The sequence below is a fragment of the Talpa occidentalis genome, unplaced genomic scaffold, assembly GCF_014898055.3.
Source record: "Talpa occidentalis isolate TD23 unplaced genomic scaffold, MPIMG_talOcc4v2.1 talOcc4.2, whole genome shotgun sequence".
In the NCBI taxonomy this organism is placed as follows: domain Eukaryota; kingdom Metazoa; phylum Chordata; class Mammalia; order Eulipotyphla; family Talpidae; genus Talpa; species Talpa occidentalis.
Window position 1 is genome coordinate 13,498,448 of NW_023602073.1, and position 26,560 is coordinate 13,525,007.

Genomic DNA, 26,560 nt, shown 5'->3' on the forward strand with positions numbered 1-26,560 from the left:
TAGCAGTGTTGAATGAGAGGACTTATCCTTCTAACAAGTTTATAAGAATGCACAGCAATGCTGATAAAATTTTCTAAGGACTCAAACTAAACAATAAATGAGACCCTCTGGATCTCAGAAAAGTTTTTTATACAATCCAGCAAAAGTCTTTCAAAAGGAGAATAACAAGGGAGAAGCAGGATCTAATCTGGAGTGACTGGGTATTCACGTAATTTTAAAAATCAACTTTCTTGTGGAATATACCAGAAACTCCTGATTTACTACAATTCTGAAAGGGATACTCAAAAGGATGATTTTTGGAGCAGCAAGAAACTTTAGTTGATTCTAGTAACTACACAAGGCATGGCTTTGGCATGGACACTCATACATTCAGTGAATGGCCATTAGCCTGGCACTTTGTGAGTGAGAATAAAATTAAACTGAAACAAAGAGAAGAACTGTTTTGTAATTATCAGTCTGAAAATAACTTAAACTTTTTAAAAGAAAACTGTTGATTCATCTAAAGTGTTAGTAATACCAAAATAAATACAAAAAAAATAACATGTTATATATGTTCTTGGTTTATTTTACATAATTATATGAGTTATAGGTAAATATATATAAATTATATGTAGAGAAGGAAGAACAAAGGAAAGCAGGGAGGGATTTTCCTATCTTTTTCAGACTCCCACATGTAACTTCTAACTTCAAAGCATAGAGAGTGGTTGCTATTTGGGGGCAGAGAGCATAGGAGGGTTTTACCATCTCATACAAATATGCCAGCAGATAAAACAGTATTTCTGAATTCCTCTTATGTGCTAAATATCCATTGTCACAAATATCTACCAAGTTTGTACCTAGCATTATTATCACCAATTTAGGTTAAAGAATTAACTTTCTTAACTTTACCCAGGTCTGATTTTTCTATATCCTAAAGCTCTCTAATGCCCAAGTCACTAAAAATAGCTATAAGATTGCATGTTTCCCTGAAACAGCCATTTGGAAGTGACAAATTACAACTTTAGCCCAAAGTGGAAGGAATCAAGAAGTTGCTGAATTTTAAACCTGCCCTGCCAAAGAGAGACCCCACGTGACACTTCATCCCCTGTCCTGCCTTCTGCCTCACAGATATATCAGGTTATCCCATAGGAATAACAAATGTCTGCCTCAAATGAACAAACAACAGCACTTGATCCACCCTGTCACATTACCTAAATTGGAATTTTTAAAATAGTTCCCTGGGCTCCCTCTAAGAAGATCCAAGCCACTCAGTAAATCCATTTCCAACCCCCATGAAAATATGTCAAAGACACTCAGGTCATAAAACATAGTTTTAAAATCATTCTGTGAGTGGTTTGCCTCACAGAGCAGTCTTCAACATGGCATATTACAGCAATGCACCCAGGAAACTTTACAAGGGAACTAGACCCTGACTCCCAAGGGCCTTTCTCTCACTTGCTACTTTGATGAGAAGCTCTTTCATCCAGGCTAGACTCTGTGCCAGCCCCCCACACCCCACCCAGGCAGAATGGAGTCAGGGAAACACTTTACGGTGACAGTGATAGGTAGATAATCTGTTGTTGTTTTTTTTACCAAAATACTAACAATTACAATATTTCATTCTGTAAATTACATCATGATATATATTAGCCCCACAGTAATAAAATGGAAGGCAATTTAATTTTTCTAGTCTTCAGTAACTTTCAAATACATCCCTGATTTTCTATCTCTTCCACTAGAGGGCGTGTTGTTTCTATTGATATGTGGTGTAACCGCAGCTAGAGAACAACCCTCAGCTGATGGGTTTCTTTTTCAAACTTAGTGGAATTTAAGACAATTCACTAATATTTCCCTTTTATTTTCAAGGTTCAAATAGCAAATTACAATTATTTGCAATTTGCTCATTTCTGTGACTCCCAGCAAAATGTATAGTAGTGACTTCTGTCTTGTCCTCCTTTGCCAAGGAATTCCTGATTGTTTTGAGGGGGTTACTGAGCCCCTAGGTTCCCTATACTTCCCTCCCACAATGGTGGGGCCTTGTAGACCAAGTAAGGTATGCTACCAGCAGGCGTCTTCCATGCAGACCACCAGACCAGGACAGCTTTCCCCTCTCTTTTTTTTTTTTATTTTTAATTCTCTCAGCCCCATGCAACATGCTACTGAGTAATTCCTAGAAAGCTAGTGAAGTCCTTACAGTCTAGTTCTGTACCCCCTTTGACTGGCATCAGCATTTCAGAGATTGATCTGACAGTGGTTCCAAAAGTTTTAATCTCACTCCCCATGCACAGTCCCCTTCACTCACGCTCCCACTCAGTGCCAAGCTGTTAATGATCTTAAAAAATGCCTACCTTCTCCAGGGAGCCAATTAATTAAGAGAAAGGAGTAAATTAGCCTTTCTGCTAAAATGAACTTTGTGACTTTGGAGCCACCAATGTGAGATGTTCAGTCTGTGTATTATGCTGCCATTCACCATGAAGAAGTGTTGGGAAAACCTACTGTGTGCTGGCTGTTACCCTCTGAGCAAATGTAACCTCCTCAAAGGGTCCCCCCTGACCCTCCCACCCCACCCCCGCTGAAGTAGCACCCTCTCACACTTTCTCTTACTATATCTTGACATATTTTTCCTCAAGTCTAGATGTGATTAAAATCGAATGTACAGTATATGTGTTTGTCCAGCTGCTCCTCCAGAATGTAAGCTCCAAACAGTTCAGTGTTTTCTCTGGCTCCTATTCCTGCCTTCTTCCTCCAAGCACTAGACCAGTGCCCAGAACTTAATAAGTGGGCCTCCGTGGTGGCGCAGCGGTTGAGCGCTGGGTTGTGAAGCTGCCTGCAGCCTCTGCAGCACCAGTTCAATCCCCAGCCTCAGGGTGAGGGTCCCACATGGCGCGCAGACCTCTCCTGCCACCCGCTGCTCCCCTCAGCAGTGTATTTCATCAGTCTGCCTGTTCTGTTCCCTGCTCTGGCTCTGGTGAATTCACTCACCCTCCTGTGCTTCTGACTGTACCCAGTGCTTGCACAAATAAATAAATCTTAAAAAAAAAGCACATAATAAGCACTCAATAAATGAATAACGGATGATTGAATCAATCAGTGACAACAGACAGTTACAATATGCTAGAAGAAGATATATAATAGATGCCTGCCCCACCTCCACCCACAGGCACCTGTCAAAGAACTTTGCGTCAAATAACTGACTCCAGACATCCCAGTGCTACCTGATTGTACTTCTGCCAGGCCCACTGTTCTGTAGACACCACAGCCAGTAGGAGCTTTAAAAATGTAAATCAAAAGCCGCCCTTGATTTCAACTAACTCTTTTCTTCTAACCCTCACGCAGTATTCCCTCAAGGAATAAAGCCCTGACTCCTTATAGGGCCCATGTGATCATTCCCTGCTTGCCTCTCCGGGTTCATGTCAGACCCCTCAGACACATGAGATTCTGCTCTCCTCGCAAGCCAAGCTGGTTCCCAACAGCCTCAGTGGTAGTTTCCTCTGCCTTGGAGCTCTATGCTCCCTGCTCATCCATGCATGACTGACTCATGATATCATAAAGGTCTACTTCAGAGAATTTGTTATCAGTTAGTGCCTATTTATTTTTCTCATAGTGCTTAGCTCCAGATGAAATTATTTATACACCCATGCCCCACATAACCACACTTGAGTTGACAATGGACCTCATATATGATGGCGGTCCCTAAATAGAGCCTAAATGTGCAATAGGCTATCCTATCTAGGTCTGTGTGATGACATTCTATGATGTTCTAGTGATAATAAAATTCCTAACAATTCACTTCTCAGAAGGACACAGGACCGTATAGGTTTAGGGGTTGATGGTCTGTTCACCCCAGGTTACACATGCATGCACATATACATGAATTAAAGATCTGTTTGAAACTCTGTCTCTGTTCATCACTGATCACCAGCTTCTTAGAGCAGTTCCTGGAACTTAATAACTGCTCATTAAATACAAGTTGAATGAATGAATGACGGCGTGGATGAGTAGCTAGACAGATATATATATATAATATATAGAAGACTTTGGGATTATTGTGGAAAGAGGACAAATGCTGTTTGATTTTTCTAAGTCAGAGCAAGGAAACATGCTAACATTTTGAGTTTTTGCTTTCTAAGAGATGGAACTGTATCTTCAAACTTAAGGCCTTTCTTTAAAAGTCACATCACCAAAGAGGGCTTTTCTGGCACACCTCCCTAAATTAGTTCTCCTTTTATTACCTCTCAAATTGCTCTGCAATTTTTTTTTATTCTCCTCCATGTTGTAATTGTATATTGATATGTGGAATTGTTTGTTCATTATTTGTCTCCTCAAGTAGAGCATTGCATAAGAGAGAGCACCATGTCTTTTTGTACGTCATAATCTTGCTGGGACTTAGTTCCATGCCAGATACACAGAAAATTCAATCAGTCATCACTAGATGAATGAATATTCAGATACCAGAGAACTTCCAATCAAGTGAGCAAGAAAGAAAAGTGCACGTGTGCCTCCTGCATATGAATTTTAAGGCAGGAAACACATTACACATTTTTAATTTAAAAAACTTAGACTTTTCAAATTTCAGAAGAGTAAACACCAATCAATCCAAAGTTCAGTAACTGTGAATGCAGAGTGGAGTGTGGATGGTGGTTCTGACATCAACTTTTCCTGTGACTTTAACTACATTGAGCCCCTTTCAACCATCCCCCTTCTGGTGGTATTGTGAGATGAGAATGAATGGGTTCATACTGGGGTAGTTGCAGAAGAGCTTCCACTCCAAAGTTCTGAAGAGGACAAAATTTCCAAACTCCCAAATGATGGGTTTCTTCTATCCTGAAAATGGCTAAATGTATTTTTCAGCCACTGGAATAGTCTCATGCCCCAGCATCTCCATATGGATCCTGTGCAGTTCTGTTTGCACACTCTCTCTTTCTAGAAGCCCACTCCCCTGCCCAGTCACTCAACATCATGAGGAGACCTGTTCTCTCCCTGCCCAGCTGTGTTGGATGCTAGGAAGGAACATCACAGTGACAAGTCTCTGTTCGTCCACTATGACCATCCCATGAACCAACTTGCAAATCTACAGCCCCAGCCCTGTGATCCTCAGCAGACCCCAATATTTACACCTGTTTGCTGAAAATTTATAGATTTTCTTATGACACTTCCAACTCAGCATGCAGAAAATTAAGCATTTTTTTCTCTGACTGCCCTCTTCTTAGTCAAAGTACTACCATTTTCTTGGGCATCCAAGATCAAAAACTTGTAGTTATCTTGGGGTCCAATCTGTCCAATAACCCCATGTGCAAATTACTAAGGAAATACCTTGTTTCTTCATAAACAATAATCACCTCCCAATACTTGTATGACCTCCCTACTCCAGGTTCCCATCAATTTACACAAGGTCATTGCAGTTGACCCATCTCCAGTGTCTAATTTATGGATTCTCACCCTACTAAGTCTTTCTCCAGATAAAAGATCTGGCCTTCTGAAAATGGATGTGGACTTGTAACATATATACGCCTCACCATTTTCCACACCCTCACTGACATGCAATCACCTTGGATGAAACCCAGCAAGCTATGAACTGGACTTTCCAAGAGGGGAACAGCTGGGAAGGAGTAGGGTGTATCTACAAAGGAGATAAAACAAAGGTGATGGGGACTTAGAGCAGATACGTGAAGGAGAGACATGTAGAGACACTGGAAAGAGACACAGGAGAGACAAGTGGGGTGGCTGCCCTGGTCCTTGGCAGAGACAATGGCAGCTGTTATCCTGGCTTCATCATTATGTGGTATGTTTTTGAATTTTGAGTTTCTCCTTCTGTACCTGCTCTCTGAAACCTGCTTAATCCCTTTCTTGTGGCTCCTGGCCCAACAGTACTTTGGACTAGTGGCAAGTTTTGGAAACTTAGCAGACTCCCCTTGAGCCAAGCCTGTTTGCATGGGCATTTGCTGACAAGGGGATGGGTGATTTTTGGAGTTTTCTTGGGAATCTGTTATTTGATATCCTTTCTACTCACTCTCTTTATGTACATCAACTTTATTACAAATCTTTCACACTGAAAATCTGTTTCCTTTGCAAGCACCCCTTAACAGTCTGGGGTCCCTGGGTGCCCCTTGGTTATACACTAACAGCCTAACATGATCAGCTCTTAGAAGTCCTTATGAGCTGCCCTCTACTCAAGGATAAAGACTAAACTCTTCATTCTGGTATTCAAGATTACCTAAAAATTGTCCTCATTACTATTTCAGGTATACCAGCCTCCAGCCATGATGGATCCTGTGTTCCACTCAGTCTGAGGGATTCATGGTCCCCTCTAGGGTCAGGAATATGCGCTCCAGACATCCCAGCCCATCTAGACTTCATCCTTCTGCTATTTGTCAAATGGAAGCCTTTGGATGTGCCACTTGTATTGTCTGTGCTTCCTTTGTTCATCTTAAAATACGCATATTTTATAACAATGGTGCCTGCTGTGAGGGTGAGGATTAAATAAATCACATCTGTAAAGAATTTGGCATAATGAGAAGCCCACAAGCACTCACTAAGGATTAGTTCGGTTACTGCTGGTCTCTTCCTTTCCTCACATCATCCTTTTATCCCCTCCCCTACCTGTACCTGAATCTTAAACAGTTCTCAAAGACATAGCTCAAATCTAGTTTCCTCCTTAGACTTCAGCCAATGCACATAGATTCCTTCCCTCTCTCATATTTACTGATCTCATCACATATTTGATGTTTAATTTTAGCTTGTCAGTTACCTCTGCAAGCTATCTCCTCAACTCCAGTTGGAGCATAAGTTTCTTGAGAACTTTGTCATAAAGTTTCTCAGGAACTTTGATACGAAGAGTACAAGAGTCTAAGCAGATGAGTGGACAACAAATCTCTATTGTTATGCTGATTTTAGCACTACTTTATGCAAAATTATTTTTTTTCAAGAATTTCACATTGCAAAACCAAAAGGAAAGTATATCTGGACCATCTGCAGGAGAAAACAGAACCCAGCAATCAATTATTTTATAAAATACTGCAATATGAATTTTGCCTAGTTAATTCATAGATGGGATGAAATGTTGAATGTTTAATCAATTCTGATCACTAATAATCAGGCAATTCAATCAAAAGTTTAGAAAGAGAAACTTGAGCCAGAAAAATCTGCCAAGGCAATACACCAGCATGATAAAAAGTTCAACTCCATGAGGGAGTACAGTAAAATACAAGCAGGTTAAGAAATTACTAAATGCTTGTCATAGCATCCATATAATAGTCATTAAAAAGATTTTGCTGAGTTAAAAAACAAGTAAATGAATCAATAACGCATGTTGAACTAAATGCATTCTCATGGAGAATGAAATATTTGTAAAGACTCAATCTTTATAAAGAAAAATAGGATAACCAGAAGAAAAACTTCTTTCTTAGTCTTTCCCATATGTAACTGGCTGAGTAGCCCCTGATTTGTCCTAATACAACACTTCTTCTTTTGCCTAAATTTCAACCATGATATTGGTTATATCAGGTCTGCATAGAAGGAAAAGATACCTATCATGAAATCTATTTTTTTTTAATGTCAGTACTCTTTTCAGACCTTAATTATAACATTAATGTTCTAGAGTTGTTTCACATAATTGCCATATACCACAAGGCGGCTAAGTTTTATTTCTTCAAATTTAATTGAAACCCAAAGGACAATCTCCCTCTGTATTGTATAGAAATATAGGACATTAATGAGTAAAGCATCTGATACTTACACTCCCTTTAGACTTTCGGGATCCCACAATAGGAGGTAGTGAAGAGGCTTTCTGACTGTGGAAACAAATTGCAATTTAGAAATCTGAATAGCTACAAAACACGAAATGCAAGAAGATCATCATTCCAAATTTATCATCCCAACCTGGAAGTCAACTGTTTACTGATATCAATGTTTCACCAAGAGTACCATATGTTTTCCCAAATTCACAATGACCACCATGAAATTTCCAAATCCATTCCAAATGCCTTTTTATATTTTCCTGTACACTATTTCAATTGATGCTTACAAATAAACTTTTACTACCACGTTACATGTTTTTCACAGTCTTTTTATTCAAATGCCCACACTTTCTATTTACACTTCCAAAAAACATTTTCCAGGCTGAGTAGTCATTTTGCAGAACAAGTTTAAGGCATTAACTTGCTATTGATAGTAGAATTCCTATAATGTCAACTTCTGATAGAAGTTCAGAATGGTGAAACATTGGCTTTTATATTCAAAGGGTTTCTAAACCAGTATTCTCATTGATTTTTTTTTAATACTCATAGTCAATAAGAGTAAGTTGCTTCACAGATGGCTACATGATCAGGAAAAGACTTACATTGAAACCCAATTGCAGCATTTGGAAAATAAGAGGGCTTTTACATAGGTAAAGGTAAGTCTTCCTAATTTGTGAGTTACAGTTTTCTCACCACCATCAAGTATACACTGTAGTTCAGGCAGGTTAATCTAGTGCTACTTGGAAGAGATTGTAAAGGATTTAACTTCACGGATGGGTGAAGAAGGTTAGCAGTGAGACTGCCAATAAAGCATTCTAAAATGTTAGAAAACCAAGTGTTCTTACATATTTTAAACATTGCCCCTGAAATTCCATTCCATTTATTACTTATTCTGAAACCCTCAGCTAGTCAATTCACACAGCTACACAAATTACAAATTAATGGAGAACAAATTGGTGACATTCTGCTCTCTCTCAGCAGGTCTCACCGCCCACGTCCCCAGCCCCCAGCAGAGGACAACCACAGTCAGTTCCAATAGCAAAGTGACTACACAATGTCATGTGACTTATAAGCATACCCCACAAAATGTCCCAAAGATAGGACACTTCAGAGAAAAAAAAAAGTTCACAATGCACGGTATGCAGTTAAAAGTGCAAGCTTTAACATCTTGCACAGATTAAATATATACTCAACTTACTTGCACCAGTGGAATTATGTTTTTTAATATATTGCAGTTACTGTTAGAAGGGTTTTAATAAAATATGTTTTTAACAACTTTGGATGTTTCTATGGGTACTAACTAAAAAAAATCATTTGGTTCAGTTAAGTAGTGAAGATGTTATTAAAACTTCAAATATTGTATACTGTATAGCAGTTCACTGCCCTGGATCTTCTTCACAAGAAAAAATCTCCAGAACTGGAGCAGATTATGCTAAGTGAAAGAATCCAGAAGGAGAAAGACAAATAGCACATGACTGCACTCATTTGGAATAAAAGAAAACAAACAAGTAATCTACAACAACCAAATCATAACCACAAAGGAACTCACATTACTAACCCAAAATAAACCCTGAGAAATAATGACTGCAGAACTGAAACTACTAGAAGGGGAGGAAATGTAGGGGTGGGAACAAATGTGGGAGGGGGCCCAATGGTCCAGGATAAGGACTATGGGTGTTTGGATGGTAGAGGTGATATGGTGACATCCAGTAGGCAAGGTATGAACCTAGTCCCCTAAGTCATATACAGAGTTACTGTGAACCAGTGTTAACCAATAAAGGGGGGCAAATAAGAATAATTCTGTGTCTCATGCATGCTTTCCAATCCTGGTAACAGGACTATATAAAGTGTCTCAGGGGTCAGCAAAAGATTCCAGGCTATTTTAAGTGCTAATCAATATATGAAAAGTGAATGATGATGCAAACTTACCCAAAAGGCCTTCTTATTGTTGACTTATCAAAAAGTAGTTCCGTGTAAGGCAATTTCTTAAACTTATCTCTGCCGACAGCCACATAAAACTGCCCATTCTCCAACTCGATCCCACTCTCAACCAGTTTTCCTTCTAAAGTGTAAAGTCTGCCAAAACATAAATGCCAGCAATTACAATGTTAACAAGCACTGAAAGATTCTAATGTTACAGAGTAAATAAAAACATTCTGTTCTTAATTTGGCCCATTTATTACTATTCTAATTATTGAATTATACATGTTTCACAGTCATTAGGTCCAACTAAATGCCTATGTTACAATATACATACAGTTAGTACCCAGATGTACAGGTTTTCATCCCAATAAACCTCACAATCTAACATAAACAGTCCCCATCGCTGCTATGTTAGGATTTTAGAGAGAGAGAATTCACTTGTACAGAACTTGGGCCTTTAAATAAAGCTCAGCATCCACTGAAGATTGATTCTTCTATTTATATTCTGAAAGCACTTTCAAAATTTATTTTCTTAATGACTCTGTTAGGTTGACAAGTCACTTACTGCAATCTGTGCAAGAACAGCTCTCAGCCAAAATATTACATCCAGACACACAGAAATGGGTCAGAAGGCAAGAGGTGAGAGGGCAGAAAGGAACAGAACCCATTGCCAGTATTAATGGTGCAGAACTGCATAGCATTCATGCTTCTCTCTTGTTCTTCATTCCCCTGCCTTCCCTCATCTTCCCAGAATCAAGGGATTTCACAAGAGCCTCTCTTTACTGTAAACTGCTGTGACCAACTACAATTAATATGTGACTTATTAAAAGCACAGTAATAATTTCACTTGCTGATTTAAAGTGTCCCCAGAATTTTTTTAAAGGGCAAAAATAAGCCATAAAAAACTACAGCAGAAAGACAATGCTTCTTTTATAAAGGTTACAAGTAAAAGTTAGCAGACTCAAGGATTTCAAGATAATAATTTAAAAAGTTCTAGGAATTCTTGGAGGGGATATATTGGTGTTGGTGGAAATGTAAATTGGTGCAGCCATTATGGAAAATGGGATGGAGATTTCTCCAAAAAATTAAAAATGGAAATTCCATAAGACCCAGTTATCCCACTTCTGCGTATTTAATTGAAGAATACAAATGCATTAAAGCAAAAAGATAGATGCCCCCAGGCTCACTGCAGCAAAATGCACAATAGCCTCAGTGTCCATGGACAGATGACTGGATAAAGAAGGTGTGGTATTTATACACAATGGAAGACTGTTCTGCTATATAAAAAAACAGGTGCAATCCTACCATTTACAGTCACACGGATGTGCCAAGAGGCTACAATAAGTCAGAGAAAGACAAACACCGTATGATTCCACTCATAGATGTTATATAAACCAACAGAAATGAATGAACTAAATAAAGCAAAACAAACTTAAAAATAATGCTCTCAGACTTCTTATATTATAAACCTCAGCAACATTTGCAAAAGGTGTGGGGAGGTGTGGGTATTTTGTGGGACATTTTGTGGAGGTGTGGGGAGACAACTGCCTGTCTGTGGCATTTGCTGATTAAGTAAATGACCACATTATAGGGATCCATGAAGTACAATTCAAATAGGGACCAAATCCCCCAAATGTGTCTGATTTAGTATAAAAATGCTAGTCTCTTCCTTTGTAACATCGTACTTCTATTCATACAAGTCTGAATATCAACACAAACAGATTTCTGGTTTTCTTGTATTGACTTGACCAGGGTTAATAAACAGCATTGACTTGACCAGGGTTAATAAACAGCAACACAATTAACATTTTGGACCCTATAATTCTTTGTTGGGGAGTTGGGGGGTGTTATGTGAGTTATGGGATGTTTAGCAGTCCTTTCACCTCTACTTGCTAGATGACTTAAGTAGCTACCCCTGTTGCCAGTTGTGAACACCTAAAATCATTCTGGAAATGGTCAAATGTCCCCTGGGGTAAGACGACCCATGGTTGATAACCACCCACCTAGACCCACACATTCTTCTTTCATTTTCCTTCACAATAAAAAGATCTGAATCAGTAGTTAACTTTTGTACTAAGAAATTAAAAAGCAGCATGGCTATGGATCTGGAAACAGGCAACATTTCATTGATTTTTTTTTTTTCTGTAGGTAACTGAACAGTACTGCATAAATTTTAACTCATGGTGTAAGTCTTCTAACATGTGATTACCCTTCACCTGCTTTCTTTCGTTACTACAAAATACAAGAAAACAAGGAGTCAAACCAATTTTTACTGTATGTTTTTGATGCATAGACATATTGACATGAGGAAAGATGCAACTTTTTTATTTTTAAGTGAGCCAATTCCTAGGTCCTTTTTCTCAGAAGATGTTCATGGTTTTTTAAAGGTCCAAACTACTCGACCAGGGTTAAAAAAAAACAGATATCAGGAGGTCATTAATGGGTTTAAGGAGGAAGAGGTTAGAAGGGATAATTAAATGGTGAAGTTTGATAAATCAAAAGCATTTTTCTCAAGTTCTGAAATTTAAGAGAAGATTAAAAACATGACTTTTTAAACCATGAAGATTATCCCTTGATACAGACTGACAAATTTATTTCTTTTAGATAGGAAGGTTACAAATAATATATACATGTCCAAAGACTTATTATTGTTCTGTTGGACACGTCCCAAATTAGCAGCAACCAAATCTCCTGATATCTTATATTACATTCAAAAAGAAGTTTCTCCAAGTATTCAAGTATTTAGGAGACATATAACTATATGTTCATTTCTTTACTGGCATTTGCAGTAATTGATTTCTATTCATAAATTTGTTTATATCATTTTATATGAATTGGTGAGTCTTGGCATGCAATTGTGTGTATATATTATTTATTTGAATGGGTTTACACTTATGTATATGTAAAAGATAAAACTATCTAAAAATATTAATACATAACTATTAAAATCTGCCTTCACTCCTAACACCTAAATACAATGCAGAAGAATCAAAGATTTAAATAAAATTTTAAAAAATATAAGATGAACACATGGAAGGAAATTTTATAATCTTGATAAGAAAATCTGACTACATCAAAAGTAAATATACCTGTGTGCAAAAGGAAAAATAGAGTATAAAAAATACAAATTGGAATCATATTTAAAACTCACATAAAATAGAGCCAGTTCCCCTAATATGTAAAGAGTGTCCACGAATCAATAAGATAAATGTGTAAAGGCCATGAATGAAAATAACTATGTGGCACTTATTTAGAGAAGAGCTTTCTACTTAACAACACAGGCTCCAGAGCCATACTGCCCACTGGACTTGAAACTCAGTCCTGCTACTCAGTATCTGCATAATCTTGGGACTATAACTTTTTCCTTTTGTGTCTCATGTTTCATATCTATTAAAAGAGAATAATAAGGGCCTCCCTGATGGTCTAGGGATTAGTCTTAGCGCTATCACTGGTATGGCCTGAGTTTGATTCCTGACAAGGGAGATAATCCACCTATGGCACAGCAGACCTCTCCTGTCTTACCTGCTGCTCCACTCAGCAATGTATTTCAATAAATCCACCTGTTCTACTCCCCACTCTCTGGGGAATCCTCTCACCCCCCCCCCATCTCTGGCCTACACCCCAGTTCTTCTACACAAAAATAAAAAAATTAAAATAAAATAATAATACTACTTACCTCATACCTCATAGAGTTGCCAAGTTAAAAAATATAAAATTATAAAACTTTCAGAGTAATTCCTTGCACACAAGAAATGATCAAGATGTTACTCTTATACAAATAAATAATAAATAAAGCCAAGAAAAAAAATGGAATATTTTTACCCAAAATGAATGAAAAGACAAAAAGTTTGTTAGTTTCACAGGATAGATGAATGTGAAAATCAAGCCTTCTCATGTCCTTTTGGTTATAGTATAAATCGGTATGAACTCTTTGGAAGGCAACTGTAAGAATCAATCAAAACTGAAAATGCATTTACTCCCTAACATAGAAATTTGACTTCAAAATTGTCTCCTGACAAACTTTGCTTATATACAAAGACACATACATGTAATAGCAAAATATTAGAAATTACCTAAATTTCCATCAAGAAAAGACTTAAAACAAACTAGGAGTAGTCATAAAGTGGAATCTTTTACAGCATTAAAAATAGAAAGAATTATTGATGTTGATTAGAATAAAATTCGAGATTTGTTGTTACAAGGGGAAAAAGCAGGTATATTTATATATTTATTCATGTATATATGTATGTGTGTGTTCCTATTTGTGTTTTTAACAAATGTGCCTTCACTTCAGTATGCATAGAATATTTTGATGCTGAAAAGTAGTAGAATGTGGAATTGGGGAGCCTGAGAAAGGAGAAATTTTTTTTATTTATATCTTTGCCCTATTTGAATGTTTTTACCATATGTGAAGTATTACTTTCAATTAAAACAATTAGATTTAAAATCTCAATGTCTATGAAACTGTATATATTAATAATATGCCCTATATATTATTATATGTATAAACTATCATCTATCCACATTTAACTGAAATAATATGCAATCATTCTAGAACTTATTGTATCATATATGTCTACAGGTAAATAGGTAAATAGATATGAAACAGGCATAAGAGCTTGAAAAGCAGTGAGCTCCACCAGTGGAGAATATAAGAGGGACTAGAGTGATGAGGAAATTCAAGGAAAACTGCCAGAAAACTTGAGTGCAATCAAATATTTGTGTGTCACATACCAGATAGATTCATAATACATTCTGTGCTTGTATATGTTATATGTAACCCTCTCACCCAAAAGAAAATAAATAAGTCACCCTCCATCAAAATATAATTTCATAGGCTTCACAATTTAAAAGCCATGTTTTGGATGGTCTCACTCATAGCAGGAATCTAGAAAACTTAAATAAGGGACCAGGAAAATGAATATAAGAAAGTGAAAATCAAAATCAACAAAAAACTGAACCAGAGACACTTTCAGGAGGGGAAGGATTGGGGTCAGAATGGGGCGTTTGCAATTGTATGGGGGAATATAAAATAAAATATAAGATTAAAAAATAATAGTAATAAATAAAAGCCATGTTTTTTAATCATCACTTAAATTTCAGAACCTGAGAAAATGCTTTTGACTTCTCAAGCTCAGGCAATCTCACTTAATTATCCTTTCTTACCTGCCTCCTCCTTAAACCCACAAACCGCCTCCTGAAGACTGGTATTTTTTTACCCTGGGCAAATCATTGGAGCCATTAAATAAGCATAAATATCTCCTGAGAAAAAAGAACACTTAATTAAGAGCCAAGAAGCTGGCTCACTCAAAAAAAAGTCTGTGTCAAGTGAAACAATATCGATTCTTGTCTCTGCTCCAAATCAGAAGAATAAAAATGAGCTAATATTTGTGGAGTTACTGCTGCGTGCCAAGGATTGTTCTAAGCTCTGTCTGTGGGTTACCTCATTCCTAAAAACAACCCTATAATGGAAGTACTATCACATCACATCACATCATATAACGTAAGGAATATCGACCCCGGGAGTCAAAAATTGGATCTAGGGATAGACTCGGAGCCACTCGGAATACATACAATCATCCTGAAACCCATCAGCTCTCAGATGATGTCCACGTACCTGTGCACTGCTCCACTCCGCAGAGTTATTTTCTCTGTGACCATTTGCAGTACATGATCCCACTGATTCAAGGCTTTTCTGGGAATGAGGAGGCGAGAAGCTGGGCTTATGAGGTCTCCATTTGCAATCAAGCTGGGGGAAAGAAAAGAAAAGAAAAATAAGCCAGACCATCTGAAACAGTGATGCCTTTAAAACTACAAAACAAATCCCAAACCAAGAGACCACCAAGCCAGTTTTAACTTGCAATGTAAAGCGTTCCAGCTTACAAGATGGTGCAGGGTTCCTGAGGCGTTTTCCTAAAGCGAGCTGACACGTTGATCTTGCTGTGGGTTACGGGTTTTACCTTTAAAAGCAAAGAAATACAAATCACTGAGCTTATGTTCTTTGGGGATTTTTTTTTTCCTTCTGAGAAAAAACTACAGGTTTCCAAGGAACTGGCTGAGACCTGATGTGCCTTTGTTAAAACTCTGCTTTTTGGCCGCTTACAGAAACACTCAAGGCTCACCCTCTCTCAATATTATATGGGTTTAACAAAATTCTCAAAAACAAAAACCTTAAACATTGGGATTGTACTGCTCATAATATGTGCCAACAACAGGAAGAGATGAGTTGTCATGAGAGTTTTAAGGCAACCTTTAAAAAAAAATGCTTTCTAGCAAACAAAAAACAATACAACATGAAATTTAATGTTATAATGCTGTGTTTGGTCAAAAAAATTGAGAAATTAAAATAATCCTACACAATATTGTCCTCTTCTACCAGCCACTACATATGGTTCTGTTATCTCTCCTTGCCTACTCTCTGAATCTAGACGCCCACCAGGCACCTGACCCCACCCACTCCTCTTAAGATTGGCCTGGTCAGTTTTGACTTGGCTTTGCTTCTTCCCCTATCCATCACTTTTACCCAGCATCCTCAATTCCTGAACCCCTTGCATGGGAGTTGGTCTGATCACCTATCCCTATCCTTCTGCTTCCAGGTTGCTGCTAACAAGAACCGCATGACTTCTAGGAGCTCCATCACCTGAGCCAGGGCTCCAACATTGGCCGATCTCTCCTTCATGTCAACAATTTCTTACATTTCCTGCAGTGGGTAATCCAAACCCCACCTTCTCTTTCTGTACCGCAAAAATCCCATCCCGTACATACTCACTCTCAGCAGGTTATTTCTTTTCAAGCTTCAAGGAAATAGAGGCCAACAGACAAGAAGTCTTCCGGGCTCCCTTCCCTCCACACCCATTGCATCTACCTCTTTACCTTTGTCACTTTTCCTTTTCTGCCTGTCTTACAGGAGGGCCCTTAGCCCTTTACAAAACCAAACCCCATCTTGATTTTGGCCCCTGCTGCCTCTGTTTGTTCCACTAATAATTTAGGACCCTCCACCCCCATCTCGTGTCTTCAATTTGTGCCTTGACCCTTTGACCTTCTCAAGTTTTGTTCTCTCAATATCTCCTCTTCATTATTCATATTCCTTCCTCCACCCATCCTACCCCCTTCTTCAGTCTTTTGCTATTTGATTTCCACCAAATAAAGCCCAATTCTCTTTTTTTAAAGATTTATTTATTTATGCATACAAGAGCTGGGATGTAGGCCAGAGGTGTGGGGGTGATAGGATTCACCAGAGACAGAGTGGGGAGCAGAACAGGCAGATTGACTGAAATACACAGCTGAGAGGAGCAGCAGGCAAGGCAGGAGAGATCTGCTGCACCATGTGGGCAGCTCCCTGGCTGGGGCTCAAACTCGTGCAACAGTAGCTGCAGACAGCTTCACAGTTGTGCTTAACCCTTGCACCACAAGGGAGACCCCTAAAGCCCAATTCTTAAGGTTGGCCTCCAAGAACCCCATGTCCAGCTACGGCTTGCTCAGTTCTCTCATCTCCTACCCAATACTCCATCCACCCAGAACCCTAGTCAAGGCATTTTGTCCAACTAACCTACTCCCCTCCATTTCCAAATCACAGCCGGCATCCATTTCCAAGCCTTTGTTTATCATGCTACTCTCCCTGAAATGTGCTCTCCATTCCCCTGCTAAAATTCCATTTGCTAGGATCAGCTCAGTTATCAACAATACTTCTCTCTTCATTCATTTGTTTTCTTTCTCAAACTGCTCCTGCTCCTATATCTATGATAATACATTTGCTTTTAGGACTTATTTCCCCCTAATTTGATAAAGGGTACTTATAAGCAAAAGGATTTTATTAATAAAAATAGCTAACATTAATTGCATTATATTTGATGGTAAACACAGTACTAAGTAATTTAGATGTATTATTTATCATTTAATCATCAAAAACAAGCCCTGAAGCCTATTACTATGGCCCCATTTTACAAATGAAGAAATGAACTCAATTGATTAATTTGTCTAAAATCATACATTATAAAGGCAGAGATGTTAGTGAACCCTTATGTATGAACTTCTCATTATCTGTCACGCATTTTGCTAGCTTCACAGAGATCAAATACTAACTCTAAGGAACTTAAGGTACTCTTGCGTCTGTCGAATTATGCCATCTTAATGAGGAATAAAAAGTATCCATTCTTCTGTGACTCTCTGTTACCTAAAATTATCCTTGACAGTGTCTGTTAGTTGCACAGTAAATACTTAATGAAGGTTAATTAAGATGCTTTAAGACACATAGATCAATGAAACAGAAAAGAGTTGAGAAATAAACCAATGTATGTATGACCAATTAATTTCTGCCAAAGGAATGAGTAATACACAAAGCGGAAAGGCCATCTCTTCAATAAATGCTGCTGGGAAAACTGGACAGCCACAAGCAACATAAAGAACCAGACCTCTATCTTACAGCATCCACACAAATTAATTCAACACATATTAAAGACTTGAATCTATGATCAAAAATCATAAAATTCCTAGAAGAAAACATAGGTAGTCATTTCTTGACACCCATTGGGGTAATGATTTTTTTGGATTGGATCACAAATGGAAAGGCTACAAGAGCAAAAATAAACAAGAGGGACTACATCAAACTAAAAAAGCTGTGCACGTCAAAGAAAGCCACCAGCTAGATGAAAAGACAACCTGCGCAGTGGGCAAAAATATTTGCAAATCATAAGAACATTTGCTTAAATACATCATTTCATTCAACATCCTCTTGTTATAACATTGGTGAGAAGAATGAAACCACTCCTGGCCAGGGGCACTGTTTGTGTGCAGTTTGCTCTTTCTCCCCAGATCTGCGTGGGTTTTCACCAGGTACTTCAGTTTCCTCCCACATCCCACAGATGTGCAAGTGAGATTCATTGGTATGTCTAAACTGCCCCATTCTCGGTGTGGGTGTGAGTGCACCCTGCAATGGAAGGACTTTTTAACAAGGGCTGGGTTTAGCCTTACACCCTTATACCCTGATCTATGACAACCGGTCACTGGAGTAAGAGAGTTGGAAAGAGAGGTAACAAATAAATGAATAAATACAAATGATTGTTTAATATAAGTGTGTTGGGTATTTATTTAGAAGTTTGGTGATGGTTCTGTGACCAGAAGTATGCTCTAGGAAATTAACTTTTATTTATATCGATTAGCCTATGGTTAAATTGGTTTTGTTAAACAAAAACCAAAAATCATTCTAAGTATGTAATTTAACTTAAGGTCACAAATTTCAAATGACATTTAACAAGAAAATATCACTAGTTCAACATTCAAGTTAAAACTTCCATGACTCAAAAATATTAATCTGTTCACTATAAAAACCCATTTCAGTGAGCCTAAAGTGTTACCTTAAAAATATGCGTGTGAACAAATAACATCAAAGTCTACAAAGTGAGGAGCTGACTAAAGGTTTGAAATTCTGACTCCAGTACCTATTGCCAAACCTTTCCCTATGAACCAATTTAATGCCTCACACCTCATTTTCTTTATCTGTAAAAATAGGGGTAAACTTGCTAACCTAGCCCAAAGGGATGCTCCATGAACTAATTAATGAACTGGCAATGCCACTCCCCAGGGCTGTTAGGTTGAATGCTTCAGAGAATCCATCTGCCTCTAATCTCAGTGCTCAACATCTCCTAAAAACCCAGGTCAAGAAAGCCAAACTCAGTTAAGAACCTGAAGAAATGATTCTGTTAAATGGGTGCCATCACCAAGATCTAATGACTAATGACTTCTTAGAAAAATTCACTATACCATTTTAAAAGACAAACTTAAATCACTTTTAAAGGAAAGAGATCAGGTTTTTGTGACCATCCATAATAATGTATACTTATATATTTAAAACAGGCAATTTAGGGCAAAAAGCTACATATTTTGCAAATATAGGCCAACCCACCCAGAGACTTCATGGATTTAAGAAAAGTGGGTTTTACCACACTTCTGGAAGACCACTGGACTAACAAGGAGATCAAAGAAGAAATTAAAAAATTCTTTGAATTGAATGACAAGGAGGACACCAATTTCCTAAATGTATGGGATGCAGCAAAAGCAGTAATAAGAGGAAAATATATAGCAATAGAGGCTCACATCAAGAAACAAGAAAGAACTCAAAGAAACTCGAAGCTCAAAGATCTAGAAAAAGAACAACAAAAAAAACCCAAAACCAGTAGAAGAAAAGAAATAATTAAAACCAAAGCAGAAATAAATGAAATCAAAACTAAAAAAAAAAAATCCAAAAGATCAATAAAACCAAGAGCTGGTTCTTTGGAAAAAAATCCATAAAATAGACAAATCTCCAGCCAGACTCACAAAGGAAAAAAGGGAGAAAGCACAAATAAACAGGATCAAAAATGAAAGAGGAGAAATCACAACAGACACAGCAGAAATCAAAAGAATAATCAGTAACTACTATCAACAGTTATATGGAAACAAGTTCAACAATCTAGAGGAGATGGACAAATTCCTACAACTCTACAATCACCCAAAGCTAGATAAAGAAGAAATAGAACACCTAAACAGACCAATTACAAGCAGCTAAATTGAAATGGTAATCAAAAACCTCCCCAAAAACAAAAGCCCAGGACCTGATGGATTTACAAATGAATTCTATCAAACATTCAGAGACGAATTAGTGCCTATCCTTCACAAACTCTTCCAAAAAATTGAGAAGGAAGGGACAATACCAAACACGTTCTATGAAGCCAACATTACACTAATACCAAAACCAAACAAGGACAACACAAAAAAAGAAAACTACAGGCCAATCTCCCTAATGAACACTGATGCAAAAATCCTCAATAAAATTTTAGCTATCAGAATCCAACAATGTATCCATAAGATAATTAACCACAACCAAGTAGGATTCATTCCAGGGACACAAAGATGGTTCAACATCCGAAAATCAATCAACGTTATCCAACACATCAACAAAACGAAATATAAAAACCATATGATAATATAAATAGATGCTGAGAAAGCTTTCGACAAAGTGCAACACCCATACATGATAAAAGCCCTTGAAATTCTTGGGATACAGGGAACATACCTCAACATCATAAAGGCCATCTATGACAAGCCAACAGCCAGTATCATTCTCAATGGTGAAAAGCTGAAAGCATTTCCATTAAGATCTGGAACAAGACAAGGATGTCCACTCTCACCACTGCTTTTCAATATAATACTGGAAGTCCTAGCCAGAGCAATAAGACAAGAGAAAGACATACAAGGAATCCAAATAGGAAAAGAAGAAGTCAAACTATCACTATTTGCAGATGATATGATAATATACATAGAGAACCCCAAAAACTCCACAGAAAAACTAATTCAGCTCATCAATCAGTTCAGTAAAGTGGCAAGATACAAAATCAACATGCAAAAGTCAGTAGCCTTCCTATAAACAAACAATAAATCTGAAGAAGAAATCAAAAAAAAAACATCCCTTTTATTATCGAAACAAAAAAAATCAAATACTTGGGAATAAATCTAACAAAAGAGGTAAAGGACCTATACAAAGAAAACTATAAAACACTGTTAAAAGAAATGGAAAGACATCCCCTGCTCATGGATTGGAAGAATAAACATTATTAAAATGGCCATCCTACCAAAAGCAATATACAGATTCAATGCTATTCCAATCAAAATTTCAATGTCATTCTTCAGAGAAATAGAACAATTATTGATGAAATTCATATGGAATCACCAAAAACCCTGAATAGCCAAAGCTCTCCTGAATAAAAAAGAAGGGAATGGAGGCATCACACTCCCAGACTTCAAACTATACTACAAAGCCATAATCATCAAAACTGCATGGTATTGGAACAGGAACAGACACACAGACCAATGGAATCAAATAGAAAATCCAGAAATAAACCCACAGATTTATGGTCAACTAATCTTTGACAAAGGAGCAAAGAATATGCATTGGAGCAAAGAAAGTTTGTTCAATAAATGGTGCTGGGAAAACTGGGTCACTACATGCAAAAGAATGAAGCTTGACTACTGCCTCACACCATACACAAAAACCAACTCAAAATGGATTAAAGAACTAGACATAAGACCTGAAACCATAAAATACATAGAAGGAAATATAGGCGAAACACTATATGATATGCACATCAAAGACATCTTTACAGACACATCACCCAAAGCAGTGATAGTGAAGGCAAAGATCAACAGCTGGGACTACATCAAATTAAAGAGCTTCTGCACAGCAAAAGAGACAATAACAAAAACAAAGAGAAACCTCACCAACTGGGAGAACATTTTTGCATACAACACTAATGATAAAGGACTGATCACAAAAATCTACAAAGAGCTGATGAGACTCAACAAAAATAAAGAAAATAATCCAGTCAAAAAATGGGCAGAAGAGCTAAAAAGACACTTCTCTGAAGAGGAAATGCAAATGGCCAACAGGCATATGAAAAATGTTCAACATCACTTCTCATCAGGGAAATGCAAATCAAAACTACATTGAGATATCATGTTGCACCAGTGAGAATGGCACATTTAAAAAAACTAGCAACAACAAATGTTGGCGAGGTTGTGGAAAAAAAGGAACTCTCCCGCACTGCTGGTGGGAGTGCAAACTGGTCCAACCACTATGGAGAGCTGTGTGGAGATTTCTTGACCTACTAAACATAGAGCTTCCATATGATCCAGCAATTCCACTACTAGGTATTTACCCAAAGGACACAGAAACATCAATTCCAAAGAGCACCTGCACCCCTATGTTTTTAGCAGCACTGTTTACAATAGCTAAGCTTTGGAAACAACCCAAATGCCCAAAAATAGATGACTGGATCAAGAAGATGTGGTACATATACACCATGGAATATTACTCAGCATTCAAAAAAGATAAACACATGCAATTTGCAGCAACATGGATGGCGCTGGAAGGGATCATGCTCAGCGAAATAAGCCAGAAAGAAAAAGAAAAATACCGGATGGTCTCACTCATAGCAGGAATCTAGAAAACTTAAATAAGGGACTAGGAAAAAGAATAACTATAAGAAAGTAAAAATCAAAATCAACAAAAAACTATGAACCAGAGACACTCTATGGGGGTTGGGGGGCGGGGAGGGGAGGGATTGGGGTTAAAATAAGGGGGTCGCAATTGTATGGGGAATATAAAAATAAAATTTATAATTAAAAAAAGAAAAGTGGGTTTTCAAAATGCAATCTTTGCAGGAACTTTGCTACTAATTTACAAAGACAGCAAACATCATTGAAAAAGAGAACAAAGTCCTTTTAACAATTATCAATTTTCACCACTTTTTGACAAATGAGCAGACAATTTTAAAGATAATAGCATTGAAAATAATTAACCTAAGAGTCAGTAGATTTGACACATACAACTTGTGCTAGATTTGAATAACACATTATAGATTATTCTAAACAGGTTTTTTTAATTAGCATACATTTATTCAGTATTACTATTTTTTAAATGGGACAGAGACTGGCTAACACGCCTAATGCATGGAAATGGTACAGTCCACCTGTGTTGATGGTATACATTATAATTGACAATTGGAAAAGTAACTCAAAGAGAAGGTATTTTGTTCTAGGAATATCTCCTAAACTCCTGAATATCTCCTAAAGCCATTCAACATGGACTACTCCAGATGCATCAACTCAGAGGAGAGGTGAGGACAATCACCTTTTCTCAAAAGAATAGTTGACCTTCTCCTTGGGTTTCTACAAATACCCAGTATGTAACAAAAAATATAAAACATGTAAACAAGAAATATCACTTACTGTCATGAGAAAAAAATAAAATCAAACTCAGAGATAACTGAGAAATTGAAATTAGCAAATAAGGAGTTTTAAACAGCTATTATAAATATGTTAAAGGATTCAATAGGAAAGGCAGAGAAAAATAGGTGAAACATGGAGAATTTTAGCCTAGAATTGAACTCTTAAAAAGAACCAAATTTGAAAAGTCTAGAACTAAAAAGCAGAATATCTGAAATGAAGAATTCTTTCCATAGGTTTAACAGAAGATTAGACACAGTAAAGAAAGGATGAGTTAACTGAAAGATGGAGTTTACACAAAATGAAATGTGTGCACATGCGTGCGCGCACACACACACACACACACACACACACACTTAGAACCACCAGAGATACAGAGATCTAATGTGGTTAACTGGAGTCAAGGACAAAAGAGAGGTAATGGACTACAAGTGTGTATACAGGAAATAGGCAAAAGTTTTCCAAAATTGATGAAAAGTATCAATTCACACAAATATTTCAGTAAATCCCAATCAAAACAAATCTAAAAAGAACCACACCAGGGCCTCCCCGGTGGCGCAGCGGTTGAGTGCTGGGTTTCAAAGCTGCCCCGCAGCCTCTGCAGCACCAGTTCCATCCCCCGCTCCTTGGCCAGTTCCATCCCCGGCTCCTCGGCCGCTCCCAGGCCACCGGAGGAGGGTCCCTGCCGCCCGCTGCTCCCCTCAGCAGTGCTTTTGGTCCATCTGCCTGTTCTGCTCCCCACTCTGTCTCTGGTGAATCCTCTCACTCCCCAATGCCTCTGGCCTGTACCCCAGCTATGGTAAAAAAAGTGATGGAAGCCATAGCATGACAGAAAGATACTTTTAAAATCTTGAAAGGAAAAAATGGCCAGTTTTTATACCCTGAGGAGATAGCTTTCAAAAAGACTTTAAAAAAATTTTAATCCTAAAGACTATTTCAACTCAAAAAAGAATAATAATGATTCATGAGGTTTCTAACTTACATAGAAGCAAAATAGTTAACAAGAATACAAAAGGTGCATGATGATAAATGAAATTACACTATTGTGAAGTTCTTCATTGTTCATGAACTGGTAAAATATCATTTGATGGCAAGCGAAAACAAGTTAAGGACACATACTGTAGATTCAAAACCTATCATACCACTTATTTAGTAAATACAAATAAGATAAAGAATCCAATTAAAGGACAGAAAAGGTCAGAATAAATAAAGAAACAAGGTCCAATTACGTATTGTTTACAAGAGACATGTTTAAAATATAAGGACATGAGTAGATTGAAAGTAAAAGTTTAGAAAATATATACTATGCAAATACTAATCAAAGAAATCCAGGGTTTTTTGACCAATGCAAAATTACAAAAACTCCTTGACTCTATGAACTTTCATAATAGCTTTATAGCAAGGTATTTTTAAAACAAATATAATTATAAATGTATGTATTTTTTACAAAACATTAGATGTAATACCTGACATACCAAATGACATAAAATTAAGATCCCAAAATATAATTAATCTGGAAGAGCATAAGTCCCAGAAATTTTGGATATTCGATCTTTTATATTATCAAAGAAGAAATAAACAAGGAATGTGTAGGTGTAAACTCCACCACAATTCAGCAATACATTGTTTATGCCCCATCCTTAGCTTCCTATGCTAAGTACTCTTCTGCCCGCATTTAAATGCTATTACTTCCCTCAGGCTTGGTTTCATCCCTGCCTACTTCTCCTTGTGACTCAACACTTTCCCCAGTCAAATTTATCCAATCCAATGTTATTTATTAGCAACATCATCTTGCTGGTGACAATCAATCTGTATATCTAGGTCAATTCTTTCTCCTAACACCAAAGTGTATTACCAGACTGTGTCTAACTCTTTACAATATAAAAGACAGCTACAACAACAATTTTTAAATTGTTGTTTTGCACCTAAACACTCACTAATTCAGCAGTCATTATAATATAAAAGTTGGGGGAGGGGGGAGGGAGAGCATTATTCAATTTGCATTAATCACACAATTTTTTTCAAAGCAATTGTGAGAAAATGTATGGCAAGACACATCTTTACCACCTCATCCAGAATACAATGAACTCATAGGTTCCTCCATCTCAAAACTGCTTCATCTGTTGCCTCCTCTATCTACCCCACCGATTAAGACCCTAAAAAGCTCACCCAAGAAATGCACCCAGAAAAATGCAGTATTTCTGCCTTCAACACCTTTTCCCTCTCACCTATCTACTTCTTAATTAGTCTTCCTGAAAACATAGACTCAAATATGTGACCTTCTTAAGCAAACACCTTCAAAGGATATGCTTGCCTTCAGATGAAGTCCTTGTGGCTTGGTCTTAGATATTTGATGTCATACGTGGGCTGGTCCCAAGTTAATTTCTCACTGTTCCACCTCACTTACACCCTTTAATCAGCTAATGTAATTCTTCCCTCAGAAATTGCATATCATTTTGTCTGAATCTCTCCTACAACACTTTTCATGGGTATAACATATTCCCTTTATGTTATCAATATGTATGTGCACCATGTTTCTCTCGTATTTTGCTTTTAGTAAAAAGCCTCTTCTATAACTCAAAGACCCAATAATGGTAACTTAGACATAGAATTCAGTTAACACTTTAAGTAATCAAAATTTGGATAAATTTTTTGAGCATATGCCACGCCCAGAACTTTATCAGACACCTTCTGTATGTTACTTTGATTTTTTACAATATTTTTATTAAAAAAGTTATTTTTGAGGCCTCCCTGGTGGTGCAAGGGGTTGAGTCTCAGCACTATGAAGCAATTCGCAGCCACTGCAACATAAGTTCAATCCCCGGCAAGGGAGCTAACCCACATGGTGCAGCAGACCTCTCCTGTCTCACCCACTGCTCCCCTTGGCAGTGCTCTGCTCCCCACTATGTCTATGATGAATTTTCTCAATCCCCCCCACATCTCTGGCCTACACCCCAGAGCTCTTGCATGCATGCATAAATAAATATTTTTTTAAAGTTATTTTCAAATAAGCTTACAGTTATAAAACATCAGAATTTATAAAACACTTTCATTTATAGTGACATTTCCTTCTCAAAATAACATTGTGAGGTTAATTACTCCAATTGTAGAGATGGTGAAAGATGAACTGCTCCAGCCACCAAGGTAAACAAACACTTCTTTTG

The 26,560-nt window shown here is 37.4% G+C and overlaps 1 protein-coding gene across 3 annotated transcripts in view; it reads right to left on the minus strand.

The window, feature by feature from the left end:
• The window catches only part of DCDC2 (doublecortin domain containing 2), a 166,632-nt gene that overhangs the window by 94,126 nt on the left and 45,946 nt on the right, over window positions 1-26,560 (minus strand). For all 3 annotated transcript variants that reach the window (XM_037518927.2, XM_054698346.1, XM_054698345.1), the window contains 4 exons: window positions 15,522-15,598; window positions 15,256-15,387; window positions 9,645-9,791; window positions 7,715-7,769 (listed from right to left, as the gene is read on the minus strand). In XM_037518927.2, the coding sequence (XP_037374824.1) occupies window positions 7,715-7,769; window positions 9,645-9,791; window positions 15,256-15,387; window positions 15,522-15,598 (411 nt within the window). The remainder of the gene's footprint in view (window positions 1-7,714; window positions 7,770-9,644; window positions 9,792-15,255; window positions 15,388-15,521; window positions 15,599-26,560) is intronic.